Genomic DNA, 16639 nt, shown 5'->3' on the forward strand with positions numbered 1-16639 from the left:
TTCTCACATTTGCAGGTGTGGCTTGGTTCCCTGCGCGCTGCCCCTCGGAGCCTGCTGGGAGTGGTGTGTACGTGGTTGACTATGGCTCAGACGGCCGCTTCGGCTCACGAGTTTCCCAGTCAGTCAGCAGTTGTAATGCAAGGCCTGCGCTGCTGCTCTCAAGTGCCCCGTATTCCGTCGTATCGCGGCTGCTCCTCTCAGGGGCGGAGGCCAAGCAGCGCTGACTGCCTCCAGGTGCTGGGTGGCCCCGGCTCAGCCTTCCCCCGCAGCCGGATACATGCTCAGGCCGGAGGGGAGATAGCCGTTATCAGCTGCGGCGCTGAGCCCGGGCCCCGCGATTTGAAACATGGGGACGCTGAAGAGGCTGCGGCAGCTCTGCGAGGACTTGCAGCACCTGGACAAGGTGGCGCGCTTCCAGCAGCTGTGTGGGGTAGGAGAAGCCGTGGAGAAGCACTCCGGGGCGGAAGAAATCTTAGCAAATGGACGGGAGCACCAGGAGCTGTTGCACAGACCACCCAAGGACCGGGTTTGGGGTAAAGGACAGCGCAAGAACTCTCTAACCAGGGAGGAAGGCCAGCCTTTCGAGATCAGTAACCGTGCGCTGTACTACTTGTTCACCCTGGGCACAGAGCTGGGCAACAAGCTCTTCTGTACCTCATTTTTCCCCCTCTGGATCTGGAACGTGGACGCCTACGTGGGCCGGTGGCTGATCATCGTCTGGGTGTGGGTGATGTGCCTGGGCCAGTGCACCAAAGACTTAGTGCAGCTCCCCCGACCCTTCTTGCCACCCGTGTTGAAGCTTGAGGTTTTTTACAACTCCGAGTACAGCATGCCCTCCACGCACGCCATGTCCAGCACCGCTATCCCACTCTCTGTGCTGCTGCTATCCTATGGCTGTTGGCAGGTGAGTGCCCATGGGTGTTGGGTCCGTTTCACCTTTGGGGTGACAGTTTTGCACCTTATTTTGAGGGCGAGAGTGACTGGTGCACATAAAGAGGGTTGCTGTCAAAGGTGTCACTTGTTAAAGGATGTGGGGGGTTATTCTATTGGGGCAGGGGTGGGATGCTATCTTCCATCTATTCAATTTCCCCGCCGGTTGTAGTGGTGCATGGGATGGGTGTCCACAGATTGCTGCTTGTTCTGCTGGTATTAATTATTTAAAAAAATTAAAAACCATTGTTATTTGTAATATCAATACATCTAAGTCACGTAAATGCAACACAAATTGCAATAGAAATGCTATAGGTGTTCCATTTGCGAAAGTTAAAACTATTGGCATTGTCATACACAATACCAATAACTCAAACTTTAATGCTGCAAGACCTATTGCATTGTAAATGCTTGTTTTTAGTTTAGAGTGGTAGTGCGACATGCAAGAGTAAACTAATGCAAGAATATATATAGGTGCCTGTTTTGAGAAAAAGAGTAGACTCAACATCAAGGAAATCCACAGAATCCGCAAGACACTGTAGTATTGGGTCAATCCAGAAGCAGTGAGGATTTCGCAAAAGGACACCTCGGTAGAGGGAGTGTGGGGCCCGCCCAGAAGAGGTTAGAATTCCGCTCAATAGAGTCCACAGAGATGACAGATAACCTCAGTAAATGGCCTATAAAGGCCGCCCACAAGCAGACAAGCAACAACCACAACAGTCAGCCCAATAGACATGTTTGGTTCCTTGAAGTGACTCCGCATCATTTACTAGATATGATTTTTTTTTTTCAAAATAAGTTTTTATTGTTTTCCAAGAACAACAAAGCAAAGTCTGTTTTCCCCTTTGAATCACAGGTACTTGGTTCAGGTATTGTTTTCTTTCATCTGTTAATTCTGTAGATCATTAATTTCTAGCATGCCAAATGTAATGGAAATCTTTATTCAGTCCAGTGCTTTAACATTGGCAGTGGCCACAGCAGAAATGGCCTCTTCGAAAGCACAACGTCTTTCTTGAATTTCATTACAAAGGGCTGAATCAATGACTGAATTTTAACCAAGAGATTATCCTGCTGAGATAAGAAAGTGAGTTGTTTAGGAACCCTTTGTACACTGGTCAATGAGTTCTTGGGTTGAGCATTAGGTGTAGGCTGAATTATCTTTTTAATCGGCTGGGACCTCACCGTTACGTGGTTGAGTCATCATTAGATCTATGTATTTCAACTTCAATGGTTAAAACATCATTGATCACTAGGATTAGCTTACTAGATACATAATTATTGCTGTTAGAGGCGAAGAGCTTGTGCAATCTTATGGGTAATGGTCCAAAAGAAAAAAAAAATCAACAGTAAGCATAGAGGACCAAATCCTTATCTGAAAGGTTAGACCCAGAAACTTTCTACTTGTGTACATTGAGAAAAAAAAACTCAAGAGGGTGGGCCTATCCCAGCTTCTTCCGGTTGCTGACCGGGTACAGATAGACCGTCTGTCATTGCACCATGCATTGCCCAGGCACCACCTGCTATTTGGGAGAGGTAGACTTGTTAAATACTGTTGTCTGTGTGCTGGCTCTCAGTGACACAGGTGTTGTGAGAGTGGGTGTCCTGTATCATACTGTAAAGCTCTCAACAACCCCACCTTTAAATGCATGTCCCACGCTGCGGGAGAGACAGGCTTGTTAAATAGTGTTGTCCATGGGATGCCTGTTAGTGATGCAGGGGGTTGTGGGATTTGGAGTGTCTTGTCATACATCCACAGTTCTCAATAGCCCTCTCTTCAGAGCAGCCTCCATATCAGTGTAGCTTAGAAAAAGAATTGGCCTGCCCACATCTTATTTATTTCTCTAGCTCTCTCTAATGTGATTACTCGTTCAACGTTGTATAGGTCTGCAAGCTTAGTACATTCCCCTGGGATCCTTTTCACCTTTTCGGCTTCTCGTGTCCGCTCCTAATTCCCGAATAGCCCCAACATGACAATTCCCCATGGAATGGCGTGGTTCTTAAACTATGGGTCTTGGTCCAGTGCCATATATTGACCAGGTGTGACACTAGGTACTTGGCGGGGCAGATAGGGGGCTATTGCCCCATCTTTCGCCCTAAGGGGGCAGAAAGACTGTGCATCTTTTTGGGTGGTGGCATTACAATGGCCCTTCAGGGCAGCACCTGCACCCTAAATGTATATTTAAGAAAAATCCCTGGTTCCTAGTGGTCTTTGGCCCGCCTGGGGGAATCACATCATGAGCTATTGCCCCATCTAGCTCCTGGGCAGGAGGGGGCAGAAAGACTGTGGCTATTTTTTGAGGGGTGCAATGGCATGCCCATTCTGGGCAATCTCCACCCCTAAATTTACATAAATATATAATCCCTGGCTCCTAGTGGGCTCTCTGCACCTCTTCCCCCGGCAGATCAGGGGCTATTGCCCCCTTCTGCCTCCCATGGGTGGCAGAAAGATTGTTTTGTTTTTAGGAGGGTGGGGGCTTCAGCATGCTCATTTTGGGCAGGCCCCACCCCTAAATATACAAATAAAAATAATCCCTGGTGCCTAGACTAAGTGCTCAAAATAGTTGGGGGGGCAAAGGGCTTTGCCTAAGGGGCCGCTGCCCCCTCCCTGGTTTCTAGTGGTGGATGCCTGCTTGGAGATCACCCTTCTGCGGCGATCCCCAAGCAGGTATCCTATGGGAAGGAGATATCCCCTGTCCAACGATACCTCTCCAATGCGCTCGGGAGCTGAGATAGCCCCACGAGCACCAAAACAGTGAAACTGAAATGATCCGATCAGCTCATTTCAGTTTCCCTTTCAGTGTAATGACGTCAGCGCGCCATGCACACGATCTTCATTACAATGAAAAAAGCTAAAATGCTTTGAGAGGTTGGGGAAGCTCTTGCCCCACCTCCTGAGGCAATGAAAAGGAAATCCCTCTGCAATTTACAGCAGAGGGATTTCTCTGTAGTGTGCCGAGGACCGAACGGTTACATCCTCTGCACACCAGCTCCAAAGCCGAGGACGTTGCCATTAAGTCCTCGGCATGGAACATGTTAAGCAGCATCCAACGGCCCCTGATCCACCCCAGCTCCTCAGCAACTGTCAGCTTCCTCAGCCTTCTGGATCCCAACACTCCCGAATCAATCTGCTAACATAATTTCGTACTCTCGCCCTGGTCTACTGCCTCCCTCTTTTCTTTTGTTACGTTTGTTATCTCCCACGCAACTGCTCGAACAGGTGTCAGAGCCGACATGAATGGCTGCTAGTGGTCCTCTGTTTGCAAACTCAGGCATGCACAAACAAGCACGGACTATTTCAAATACACAACTTAAATAGTATGTGTCCATTTATGCATGCCTGACTTTAATAGTGTTGTAACATGTTTAGCCTGGCTTTTTTGGCCTGGCCAATGGTTGTTTAAAATGCATTTTCCTGATTCTAGCCTGCTGCTTGCCTTCCTTTCTTATTGTTTGGGAATGCACCTAATCACTAATGAACCCTGGATTTCTGTAGTATCAGTGTTTTTTTATTATGCTACTCTTTTTTTTTTTTTTTTTTAACCTCCAAAAAGGTTTAATAAATATATCTGAAAGAAACAGGTTAGTATTAGATTCCTTACCTTTGAATTCCCAGACGTAAGACTGGATCCGGAAACTTTTGCGTAGCAGTACCCTTGCACGTCGGTAGGCGTCATCGGAGGCGCCGGGATGACGTCGCCGGAGTACTTCGACGCTGCCCTCGCGCGCTGACGTCAGTTCCTATTTTTTCGACGCCAGCAAGCGCCGATCCGGGAACAGTGGTACCCTTAATCACTTTTTGACTAAACTTTTGGATCATTTTTGATAATTTTTCGAAGTTGAACGACTTCGCCGGTGCCCGGGTTTAAGCCCTGCGTCGACTGCAACCGACTGATGTGGGTTACCGACCCCCCATCGCTGGTGTCTTCATTGCCTGGGGCCCGACCACGATGATAAGTCGTGCCCCGACTGCCGGGCCTTGACGTCGAAGGCTAGACGGGAGTGGTCCCGCAAGCACCTCGAGCTCCGGCAGTCGGCCCCACGCTGTTCGAGGTACAGGTCCGGAAGGAGGTTGAGGGACTGGTCGCGGGGCCCTAGTCATCACGGCTCGGATGATCAACACCACTCCTCGAGCTCCAAGTCCTCAGGTAAGAGGCACAAGAAGTCAAAGAGGCGACATCGCTCTTCTGTCTCCCCCCGACGCTCGCGCGACGCGGCCCGGGGTTCGACGACATTATACCCGTCGGTCCCTGGGCAGCACGCGACGCCGGAGGAGATCGAGCTGTTCCTCACGGCCATGAGGTCGCTCACTCCTCCGTCGGGTTCTGCGGTGCCTTCGGGCCAAGCGGCCCCAACTGGGAGCCCAAGCGGGCCGGGTGCTTCGGCTCCGGCGCCGTGGGTTGCTTCGGCCCCGGCGCCGTCGGCGACTTCGGTCCTGACGCCGCAGGGCCCCTCCGGATCCGGGTCGTTGCCCGTCGACCTCGCCGGCGCCGGCCCCCAGGGTGTCGCCCCCGGCGCCGTCCCAGGACAACGCCGTCCTCGGTCCTCCCCTCGATCTGGGTCCGGCGCCGCTCTCGACGCCGATGGGAGATTTCTACTTCTATGACCCGGCCCCATCATTTGACCCTGAGTACCAGGAGATGGGAGGCGAGGCGGATTGGGAGGGGTCTGAGGACCCTCTGGCACGGGAGTGCCAGCCTTATCAGGACTAGGCAGGTGAGCTAGGGGACGCCAGTGGTCTGGACACCTCGCCAGACACTAGCTTTGTCCCCCCTCCTACCGTGGCTTCGGAGGAGGGGGCTGCCTATAGTGTGGTGTTGACGCGGACGGCCAAGGCCTTATCCCTTGAACTCCCCGTTGCGGCCTTGAAGACTAATCTCCTCACTGAGGTCCTTAAACCGCAAGCAACCTCTTCAGAGCCTCTGTTGCCGTTTAATGAGGCCTTATCTGACGTTCTTTTGGACACCTGGTACAGGCCCGCTGCAGGTCCCCATGTAGATAGGAACGTGGCCAGACGCCACCGCCCGGCTCCAGGCGACCGTTGCTTCCTGTCCACCCACCCCACCCCGAGAGCCTGGTCATACAGGCCTCCAACTCCCAGACCGCATTCCCGACGGCTCCCCCCGATCGGGAATCCAAGAGGTACGAACAGTATGGCAAAAAGATGTTCTCCTCACTGAGTTTACCCACTCTCTGTGAGACACGGTCGCGGTGCTGCCACAATGTACGGAGGAGGCCCGGACTAAACTCGCCCAAGCCCTTGCGGAGGGTTGTGATGCGGCACAGTACTCCATCCTTTGTGGGCTGGATACAACGGACTCGCTAGGTAGAGCGATGGCAACGACGGTGGCGATTCGTCGCCACGCCTGGCTGAGGTCCGCCAACTTTTCGGCTAATGTCCAAAACAACCTTATGGACATGCCGTTTGATGGCTGTCGCCTTTTTGGCGACAAGGCAGACCGTGCGCTTGAGCGCTTTAAGGACTCCAGGGCTACGGCCAAGTACTTGGGCCTGTAGGCCCGCGCCAGCAACCTGCTGCCTTTCGCTCCTTTCGTGGCCAAGGAAGGGGTGCCCCCACACGTCCTGCCAGCCACGGTCCACGGACTAACATCCAGCTCGGTGGTGACGTGGTAACCGCCGTGATGGTGCCCGGGGACAGCGGCCAGGCCAGTCCACATCCCCCCGCAGCATCCGCCTCAAAGCCCTCCTAGTCCAAACTTTCAGGCCCACGTGACGCCAGTGGGGGGCAGGGTTCGCCATCACCTCCTCCACTGGCGCAACATCACATCGGACAGGTGGGTGCTGCAAATCGTCCGAAGGGGCTACTCCCTCCCCTTCAAGGCGACCCCTCCAGCCATGCCACCGCAGTTCCACCACGTGTCGGGAGATCACTTGAATCTTCTGCGAGTGGAAGTTACGGCCCTCTTGGCCAACGGGGCCATCAAGCGCGTTCTTGGGCCGGAAGTAGGGTGTGGTTGTTACTCCCACTATTTTCTGGTTCCCAAGAAGGACAAAGGGGGCCTACGCCCTATCTTGGACCTGCGGAACGTCAAGGAGAGGTTCAAGATGCGGACACTGGCTCAGGTCTTAGCTGCCCTGGACCCGGGAGACTGGATGGAAGCGTTGGACTTGCAGGACACTTATTTCCACTTCCCCGTCCTGCCGTCACACCGGCGCTACCTGCGGTTCACGGTAGGCCACGAGCACTTTCAGTTTACTGTGCTCCCCTTCAGTCTTACCAGCGCCCCACGGGTGTTCACGAAAGTGATGGCGGTGGTCGCAGCTCATCTGCGTAGATTAGGGGTTTCAGTCTTCCCCCTACCTCGACGACTGGTTGTTGAAGGCGGGCTCGCCCCAGACAGTCGTCAGCCATCTCCAGACTACGGCCGACCTCCTGCACCTGCTGGGGTTCTCCATCAATGTGCCGAAGTCACACCTGTGTCCCTCTCAGAAGCCCCTCTTCGTCCGAGCGGTTCTAGACTCAGCGCAGTTTCGGGTTTATCCTCCCGAACACCGGGTTCGGGATATTCAGGCTCTGATTCCGATCTTTCAACCGTTATCCCGATTCTCAGTCCGGTTGACGCTGCGGCTCCTGGGGCTGATGGCCTCCTGCATCCTTCTGGTGCATCACGCCAGGTGGCGGATGCGGGCTCTGCAGTGGGAGCTAAAATTTCAGTGGGCCCAGCATCAGGTCAACTTGTCCGACCATGTCTTGATTTCGGAGGGCACTGCAAGACAGTTGCAGTCGTGGCTCACGGACCGCGATTGGGTCAGCGGCAGATCCCTCTCCCTACCGCATCCGGAGCACGTAGTTGTGACGGACGCGTCCCTCCAGGGCTGGGGAGGCCACATGGGAGAGGCGGAGATCAGAGGCCTCTGGACTCCGGTGGAGTCCCGGCTCCATATCAACCTTCCGGAGCTGCGGGCGATCCGGCTTGCACTGAAGGCTTCCTCCGCTCTGTCCGGGGGAGTGTAGTGCAGGTGTTCACTGACAACACCACCGCCATGTGGTACTGCAACAAACCGGGCGGGATGGGGTCGTGGACCCTATGCCAGGAGGCTCTGCACCTCTGGCAGTTGCTGGAACATCAAGGCGTGACCCTGGTGGTTCAACACCTGGAAGGTTCCCTGAACGCCAGGGCGGACGAACTCGGCTGTCGGTGCATGATAGATCACGAATGGCGTCTGAATTCGGACGTGGCGCAAGGCCTCTTTCAGCAGTGGGGAGATCCTTGGTTAGATCTATTTGCCACAGAAGAGAATGCGCATGTCATCAGTTCTGCGCGTTGGAATTTCCAAGGCGGCACTCGCTCGGAGACGCTTTTCGTCGCGAGTGGAGTTGCAGTCTGTTGTACGCCTTTCTGCCTATACCACTTCTACCCAGAGTGCTGAAGAAGATCAGGCGCGACCGGGCCCAAGTCATCCTTGTGGCTCCGGACTGGGCACGGAGGTTCTGGTATCCCGAGCTACTCAGCATGTCTGTCGATCCCCCGATTCGTCTGCCCCTTCGGGAGGACCTTCTGTCGCAGCAGCAGGGGACAGTCCTCCACCCGAACCTGTCCAGTCTCCACTTACATACGTGAAGATTGAGCAGCGAAAGTTGAGGCCATTTGACTTGCCTCCTGAAGTCTGTAATGTCATTCTGGCAGCCAGGAGTCCCTCCACAAAATCGGTATACGCCTGCAGGTGGAACAAATGTGTGGCATGGTGCACAGCAAAGGCTGTGGATCCCCTTTCTGCCCCTGTTTCAGAGATTCTCCTCTTTCTTCTTTCTCTTGCCGAGCAGGGCTCTGCTCTGGGCACTCTCCAGTTCCTTTCGTGATGTCTCAGTGGGACTTGAACCTTGTTCTAACTTTTCTGATCTGCGCTCCCTTTGAGCCACTTCATAACTGTCCTCTTCGCCTCCTTACTCTGAAGACTGCTTTCCTGGTTGCCATCACCTCTGCCAGGAGAGTGAGTGAGATCCAGGCCCTTTCTTCTGAGCCTCCTTTTCTTTCATCCATCCGGACAAAGTTGTGTTGCAGACGCGACCCTCTTTCCTGCCCAAGGTAGCCACAGCCTTCCACATCGGGCAGTCCATCACTTTGCCCACCTTCTTTCCGCCTCAACATCCCTCGAAAGAGGAAGAGAGGCTCCACCGTCTGGACCCAAAACGTGCGCTCTCCTTCTATCTGGATCGCAGACGCCAGTTCCGGGTGGATGACCAACTCTTTGTTGGTTACGTGGGCGCTAAGAAGGGTCGGGCGGTGCACAAACTCACCATTTCTCGATGGGTCGTCTTGTGCATCAAGGCGTGTTACTCTTTGGCTCAAAAGGAGCCTCCTGTGGGGTTTTGTGCTCATTCCACAAGGGCAACGGCAGCTACTACTACCCTGGGACGGAGAGTCCCCTTGTAGGACATCTGTCAGGCAGCTACGTGGGACTCGCTGCACATGTTCGCAAGACACTACTGTCTGGACAGCCAAGTCCGGAGAGATGGCTTCTTTGCCGTTCCGTTCTCCAGGACTTTCTGGTGTGATCATTGGTTCGCAGACCCACCACCGGGGTTGGTATTGCTGGGGTATCTATTCTAAGGTAAGGAATCTAATACTAACCTGTTTCTTTCAGATGCACAAGTTACTTACCTTCGGTAACGATATATCTGTAAGAAACAGTAGTTAGTATTAGATTCCTTACCGCCCCACCCATCCTCCCCGTTCCGCGAACCGATATCTAGGGTTAAGGTCATCCCCCTTTCAGGGCCCTAGTTTCATGGCACCAGTGTTGGTTTTTATCATGGCTCTGCGTATCTGGTGCGAAAAAATCTATGTATAAGAACTGACGTCAGCGCGCACTCCTAAGTACTCCGGCGACATCATCCTGGCGCCCACCACGCCGACGACGGACGCGGAGCTGCAGACGACGCCTACCGACGCACAAGGGTACTGCTACGCAAAAGTTTCCGGATCCAGTCTGACGCCTGGGGTTATTCTAAGGTAAGGAATCTATTACGAACTACTGTTTTATACAGATATATTGTTACCGAAGTTAAGTAACTTGTGCGATACACCCCACTTGCTCTCGCTCCTACTTGAAAGATATGTGCTTGCAAAGATGATGCATCATCCTCATTTCTTCTCCAAAAAGGCCAGGGTCAGGAATGCATTTCTTCCTAAAATGTGAAATAAATTCTATACTTTTCTAAAATATGACATTCATGTAATTGTAACAGTACGATCTGGTTGATATATACAGTTTACAGTGTGGTTGTAATTGTTTATCCTTTGAATTATTTTGAGCAGGTAATGTGGACGGGCTTGCCTTGCAAAAACTTTCACCTTCTTATTTGTTGTGCTATCCTGGAATCTGAAAAACCCAATATAATGGATCAGAACTATGGCTTCAATGAAATCCTAAAGGTATACACTATTGTATGTTTTTACTTGCTTTATAATGACCTCAGGTGTCATGCAATTGATCCCTTTAATTTCCCCTCGAACATAAGCAATCAAAGATGTTAATAAGAGCACACACTAACACAGAGTTGCAGATGTTACTCCTGTGAGCACTGACGAGAGACGAGTGCAGTAGATGGTGCATATTACACAGCCCTCTCCGGTTTGCTCTTTCTTCATTACTGTATCCATCACTTAATAAGCTAAATGAGTTGTGTTCACCCCTTCTCTTGCCCCTTTCCTCTCATATTGGGAAAAAGGTGTGATCCCCCGTTTCTTACAATCTGATGACATAAGTACCAACCGGGTCTCTCCTATTTGGCGCCTTTCTGTCTGTCTGGACAGACCTTTGCCTCTGTGATTATTAATCTGTTGTACTTGTAAATGTTTATTAAAGATCCACCAACCTCCCATCTCTAAAGTGTTTATTTCTACTCATTTTGAGCAACATTTTGTCATATAATTATTGTTTCATTTGGCTTCCATTTATAGGTCTCGCCTAGGCAGGGCTTGGGCTGTCTCTTCCAGACATGCTGTATTCAAGATATGTGCATAAAGCTCTGCCCACTTTCTGCCCATCTTTTTAATTGGTTCATGTCCCTGTCCTTTGTAAATGGTGACTTTTCATTGGTTAATAGGCCTAGTAGTCCCTCCTTAGAACCTCCCTGTCTTTTCTTGTGACCTCCCATGAGAACACCCCCTGTTACATGTGTTGTTACTCCCTAGGTTTTATTTACAGCATCAAGGCACTATTTTCTTAAAAGGCTTCAGGTAAGACACGCACTTGGTCCTAACCTAGGCGGCAGTGGTTACTTCGCTCACTAGAACATCTCACACATGAGACAGTCTATAAATTTCCCTTCCTCAGTTCCACACAGAGTACAAGCTAATCTGATATTAATGTAATAATTCTTTTGTCACATTTGAAAGCTGCTAATTGTATATATTGACATAGTTATTTGAATGTACTCGTAGTACTGTCTTGCATGCAATGTATTATGGGTAGGGTGGATTTACCATATCTTCTGCAGGGTGCAGTACCATATGTGACCAAACGAGTTCCGCAATGCTGGTGCCTTGGTCACTAGGGACCTCCAGGAGCAGCTTGCGGTACTGCACCGAGACATGCCGTGCTGGTACCTTGCTGTTTATGGGCCTCTAGGAGCAACTTGCAGTACAACACAGAGACATACAATGATGGTGCCTTGCTCACTAGGGATCTCTAGGAGCAGCTTGTGGTACTGCACTGAGACATACAATGCTGGTTCCTGGCTCACTACGCAAGCATTTGCAATGCACTAGGTCTTGCATTACCAAGTATGAGCTATTGGCGTTGCATTATTATTTGCAATGCCAATACCTCAAACTATCAGTAATGCGAGACTTATTGCAGTGCAAATGATTGTTTGTCTTTCCTTAGAGAAATAACTCTTTTTGTCTTGCTCCTTCATTGGTCACAAATGTTTTTGAGTGACAGTTTTAGTTTTGTGATGTTGTTACAGCACCACATGGATATTTATTTTTATTTATTTATATAGCACAACTAATACCCTAAGGCGTCTAGACTCTTATCAACCAGCATCCTGCAGCCATGAGGTGAAAAGTGCTGAATAATTAAAAATAGAAATTTACTAAAGTTATGCCTTAGAGAGCCAGGTCTTTTTTTTAGAACTTTCCTATAAGAAATCATTTCCGCGCCAGCAGCGCAGATCAGGAAAAAGTGGTACATTAGTCACTTTTTGACTAAACTTTTTTGCGATCTTTTTGATCATTCTTCAAGTCTTCGACTCCGAACGGTGCCGGTAGGAATGCCAGGTTTTAAACTTCGTGAGGACTGCGACCGGCTGATGTCGGTCACCGACCCTCACCGACGGTGCCTCCACTGTCTCGTTGTCCATCAGGACTACAAGACCTGCTCCGACTGTCGGGCCTTAACATCGAAAGCTAGGCGGGAGCAGTCCCGCAAGCGGCTCGAGCTCCGGCAGTCGGCCCCGCGCTGAGAGGTCCCGGTCCGGACGGAGGTCGAAGGACCGGTCGCATGGGCGGAGCCATCATAGCTCCGGGAGTCGACATCACTCCTCTGGATCGAAGTCGTCAGGTAAGCACAAGAAGTCGAAGAGAAGTCATCGCTCTTCCGACTCCCCCCGACGCTCGCGCGATGCGGCCGGGGGTTCAGGGTGACACAGCCCACGCAGCTCCGTCGGAGTTGCGGGCGTCGCGACCTGCCCCATACCCTCCGGTCCCTGGGCAGCAAGCGACGGCAGGAGGAGATTGAGTGCTTCCTCATGGCCATGAGGTCCCTCGCTCCTCCGGCGGGCTCCGTGGTGCATTCGACCCGTCTGGGAACCCTAGCGGGTCGGGTGCTTCCGCCCAGACGCCGGTGGGTGCTTTGGCCCCGACGCCGCTGGCGCCTTCGGGCCCGGCGTTGCAGGGCCTCACTGGATCCGCTTCTGGATCCGGATCGTCGCCGGTCGACCTGACGACCTTACCGGCGCCAGTCCTGCAGGTGTCACCTCCGGCGCCGACCTCAGGCGGCGCCGTCCCCGATACCTCCCTCGACCCGGTTCCGGCGCCGGAGCGGCGCCGCTGGGCGGTGCTCTCGACGCCTCTTGGGGAGTTTTACTTCAATGAACTGGCCCCGTAATTTGACAACCCTGATTATCTGGGGATGGGTGATGAGGAGTTTTGGGAGGGGTCTGAGGACCCTCTGACACGTGAGTGTCAGTCCCAGGAGGACTGGACAGGTCTTGGGGATGCCAGTGGTCTGGACACTTCGCCAGACACTGGTTTTGTCTCACCTCCTAACGTGCCTACGGAGGAGGGGTGCATCATTCGGTCTTGGTGCTAGGGGACTTCAATTACTGGCCCTCAGACCAACATGAGTGCTCAGCCTCAAAAGAATTCACAGATTGCCTTTCGTCCCTCAACTTCGTGTCACACATATCCGTCCCCACTCACTCCCATGGGCACACACTGGACCAGGTCTGGTCCCTCAACCTCCCTGTGGCCTCGGCTGCTGTCTCGCCGTGCCCACGGTCCGACCATGCCCTCATCTCCTTCTCCATTCTCCGTGATCTGATGCCCAAAACTCTGCACGCCAAAAACACCTGGGCGCGGAATTGGAATAGACTGGATTATCCCTCCTTGACCTCCCTGCTCCACAACTCCACCCCCACTCTTGCTGGCTTATCATCTGCCTCTCAAGCCAAGGCCATCAACACCTGGCTGGCTGGAGGCTGCGACTCAGTGGCGCCCCTACGCCGCATTTCCATCCGCCGACCAAAGGACTCCAATAGATGGTTCAATGACCACCTAAAAGATCTCAAACTGAGCGCCCGACGGGCGGAGAGGCAATGGAGGAAAAATGACTGTCCCTTATCAAAAACCCACTTTTTATCATCACTGGCCAAATACAAAACAGCAATCCTTGCTGCAAAAACCACCTACTTTTCGTCAAAAATAACTTCTGCAGAAAACAAACCCAGGGAAATCTTCGGCATAGTGAATGACCTGGCATTCTCAGACCGAACCTCGCCCCAAATCCCTCCCTCCCAGCCTCTCTGCGACCAACTTAACACCTACTTCTTAGACAAAATTGCTACCATCAAGACCAACATCCCACCACCTTCGTCTGCCTTCGTCGATCCCTCCCCCCCCTTCCGTCCAATGCCTTCTTACCTCCATTCCCACCCTCACTCAGGACTCTTTTCTGGAGATACTCCCCAAAGTGAAGTCGGGGTCTCCCGCGGACGTCTGCCCGGCACGAGTACTGCAGCAAATTTACTCCGGCTGCCCTGACCCCCCCATTGCCTTCCTCAACAGCTCCCTGGCACAGGGCGTAGTGACCCCTGCGCTAAAGGCAGCTACCATAGTGCCCATCCTGAAAAAACCTGGAGCGGACCCTTCCATCTCGGCCAACTACCGCCCCATCTCCCTGTTACCCTTTCTGGGCAAGGTGATGGAACGCCACGTCACCGCGGCACTCAGTGCACATGTTGAGGCAAATGGGGGGCTGGCATCCCGCCAAGCCGGGTTCCGTCCCAGGCATTCGACCGAATCAGTCGTGGTCTCAGTCTTAGACAAACTCAGAAAGGGCATGGATGAGAACAAACACCAGGCACTGGTCCTCCTTGATCTCTCCGCCGCCTTTGACACGGTGGACCATACCATCTTACTTACCCGTGTCAAGGCGGCCGGCATCGGGGGATCAGCTCTGGTTTGGCTCTCCTCCTTTCTGAGGGACCGCACTCAGGCGGTCCGGCTAGGCGACTTCACGGCCACTCCTCTCCCTGTCACCTGCGGTGTTCCCCAGGGATCCTCTCTCTCCCCCTTACTTTTCAATCTTTATATCTTTCCTCTCATCTTCGCACTCCAGCAGCTGGAGGTCACCGTTTATAATTACGCGGACGACCTCCAGCTCATCTTTGATCTGTCCCCTTCTCCTCTCTCTGTCTCTAATTTCCAGTCAACTATGACATTCATCAGGGACTGGATGAACCACAACCACCTTAAGCTGAACCCGGATAAAACCGAGCTGGTTCTCACTGGTGGTTCATCCAGCCCCTGGAACTCTCTTTTCTGGCCCCCCTCTCTTGGTCCCGCACCGTCCCCCTCTACCACGGTCAAAACACTGGGTGTCAAAATAAACAACCAGCTCACTCTCCATTCACAAATTAGTTCTGTGGTCTCCTCCTGCTTCCTCACTCTCCGCACTATCCGCACTGTCTCCCGCTTCTTATCCCCCCAGGCACTCAAGATTATCATGGCCGCACTGGTGATATCGCGACTGGACTACGCAAACGCTCTCTACCATGGCATCCCCGCGTACAGCTTGCGTAGACTCCTGACTATCCAAAACCAGGCGGCCCGGCTGGTGTACGGCCTCCCTCGTTATCACCATTCCACCCCCCTTCTCAGGGAGCTTCACTGGCTCCCTGTAAAAGAACGTTCCCTTTTTAAGATTGGCTGCATGGTCTTCCAGGCCCGCCAGGGCACTGCCCCCGCTTTCATCTCTTCATTAATCAATCCTTATGTACCTGCAAGAGAACTTCGGTCTTCCTCCAAGTCCCTTCTTCAGATCCCTCGCTTCACACGTAAAAAGTGGGGCGGGTCCAACTTCTCCACCCTGGCTCCAACATTCTGGAACTCACTCCCTGACCACCTCCGCTCTGCCACCCAGTATCTCCCCTTTCGTAGAGATCTGAAAACGTTCCTCTTCAGCCAGGCCTTTCCCACTTAAACTCTCTTAAAATCTCCTCGTATCTTTTTTTTTCTGGTCTTTTTCCCTCAGTTGCTGAACCCCTAGCGCCAAGAAACCGCAAGGTGTACGCTGCGCTCTAGAAATGTTTTAAATTAGAAATTAGTGGTGTTGACGCGGGCGGCCAAGGCCTTGGCCCTTGACCTCCCCGTCGCGGTCGTGAGGACTAACCTCCTCACTGAGGTCCTTAAACTGCAGTCAAGCTCGGCTGAGCCTCTGCTGCCGTTTAATGAGGCCTTAACTGACGTTCTTTTGGGCACCTGGTCCAGGCCCGCTACAGGACCGCCTGTAAATAGGAACGTGATTCAGAAAAGGGGGTGGTGATGGACAGAGTACCTGAATTAAGCAGAACACTCGTACCCAGTCAACAGATCAGGGCTTGATCCATCACCGTTTTTTAGCTCACTGCACCATCCCAGCTCAGAACCTGGTTACATGCAAATTAGTCTGTCCCTGGCCCAGTGCATCATGGGAACAGGGCAGACCAAACTACCAAGCCAATTCTTTTACTGGGAAGGAAACAAGCTTCCGGGGACCGGTTTCTGGCATTACAGCCGTCTTCGGCCCGGCATGCTTGAATCCTGATGGTGCAATGAGCAAGGGACTCATGTCTGAGCATACCCTTCCACGCTTATGGTGGACAAAACGATTCAGAAAAGGGGGTGGTGATGGACAGAGTATCTGAATTAAGCAGAACACTCGTACCCAGTCAACAGATCAGGGCTAGATCCATCACCGTTTTTTAGCTCACTGCACCATACCAGCTCAGAACCTGGCTACATGCAAATTAGTCTGTCCCTGGCCCAGTGCATCATGGGAACAGGGCAGACCAAACTACCAAGCCAATTCTTTTACTGGGAAGGAAACAAGCTTCCGGGGACCGGTTTCTGGCATTACAGCCGTCTTCGGGTCGGCTTGCTTGAATCCTGATGGTGCAATGAGCAAGGGACTCATGTCTGAGCATACCCTTCCACGCTTGTGGTGGACAAAACGATTCAGAAACAGGGGTGTGGAATTTAAT

The 16639-nt window shown here is 52.5% G+C and overlaps 1 protein-coding gene across 4 annotated transcripts in view; it reads left to right on the forward strand.

The window, feature by feature from the left end:
• TBC1D15 (TBC1 domain family member 15) overlaps nt 1–16639 on the forward strand; it is a 608606-nt gene that overhangs the window by 503421 nt on the left and 88546 nt on the right. For all 4 annotated transcript variants that reach the window (XM_086918096.1, XM_086918103.1, XM_086918101.1 and 1 more), the window contains one exon: nt 10209–10325. In XM_086918096.1, the coding sequence (XP_086774222.1) occupies nt 10209–10325 (117 nt within the window). The remainder of the gene's footprint in view (nt 1–10208; nt 10326–16639) is intronic.

The sequence above is a fragment of the Lissotriton vulgaris genome, chromosome 1_1 (assembly GCF_964263255.1).
Source record: "Lissotriton vulgaris chromosome 1_1, aLisVul1.2, whole genome shotgun sequence".
In the NCBI taxonomy this organism is placed as follows: domain Eukaryota; kingdom Metazoa; phylum Chordata; class Amphibia; order Caudata; family Salamandridae; genus Lissotriton; species Lissotriton vulgaris.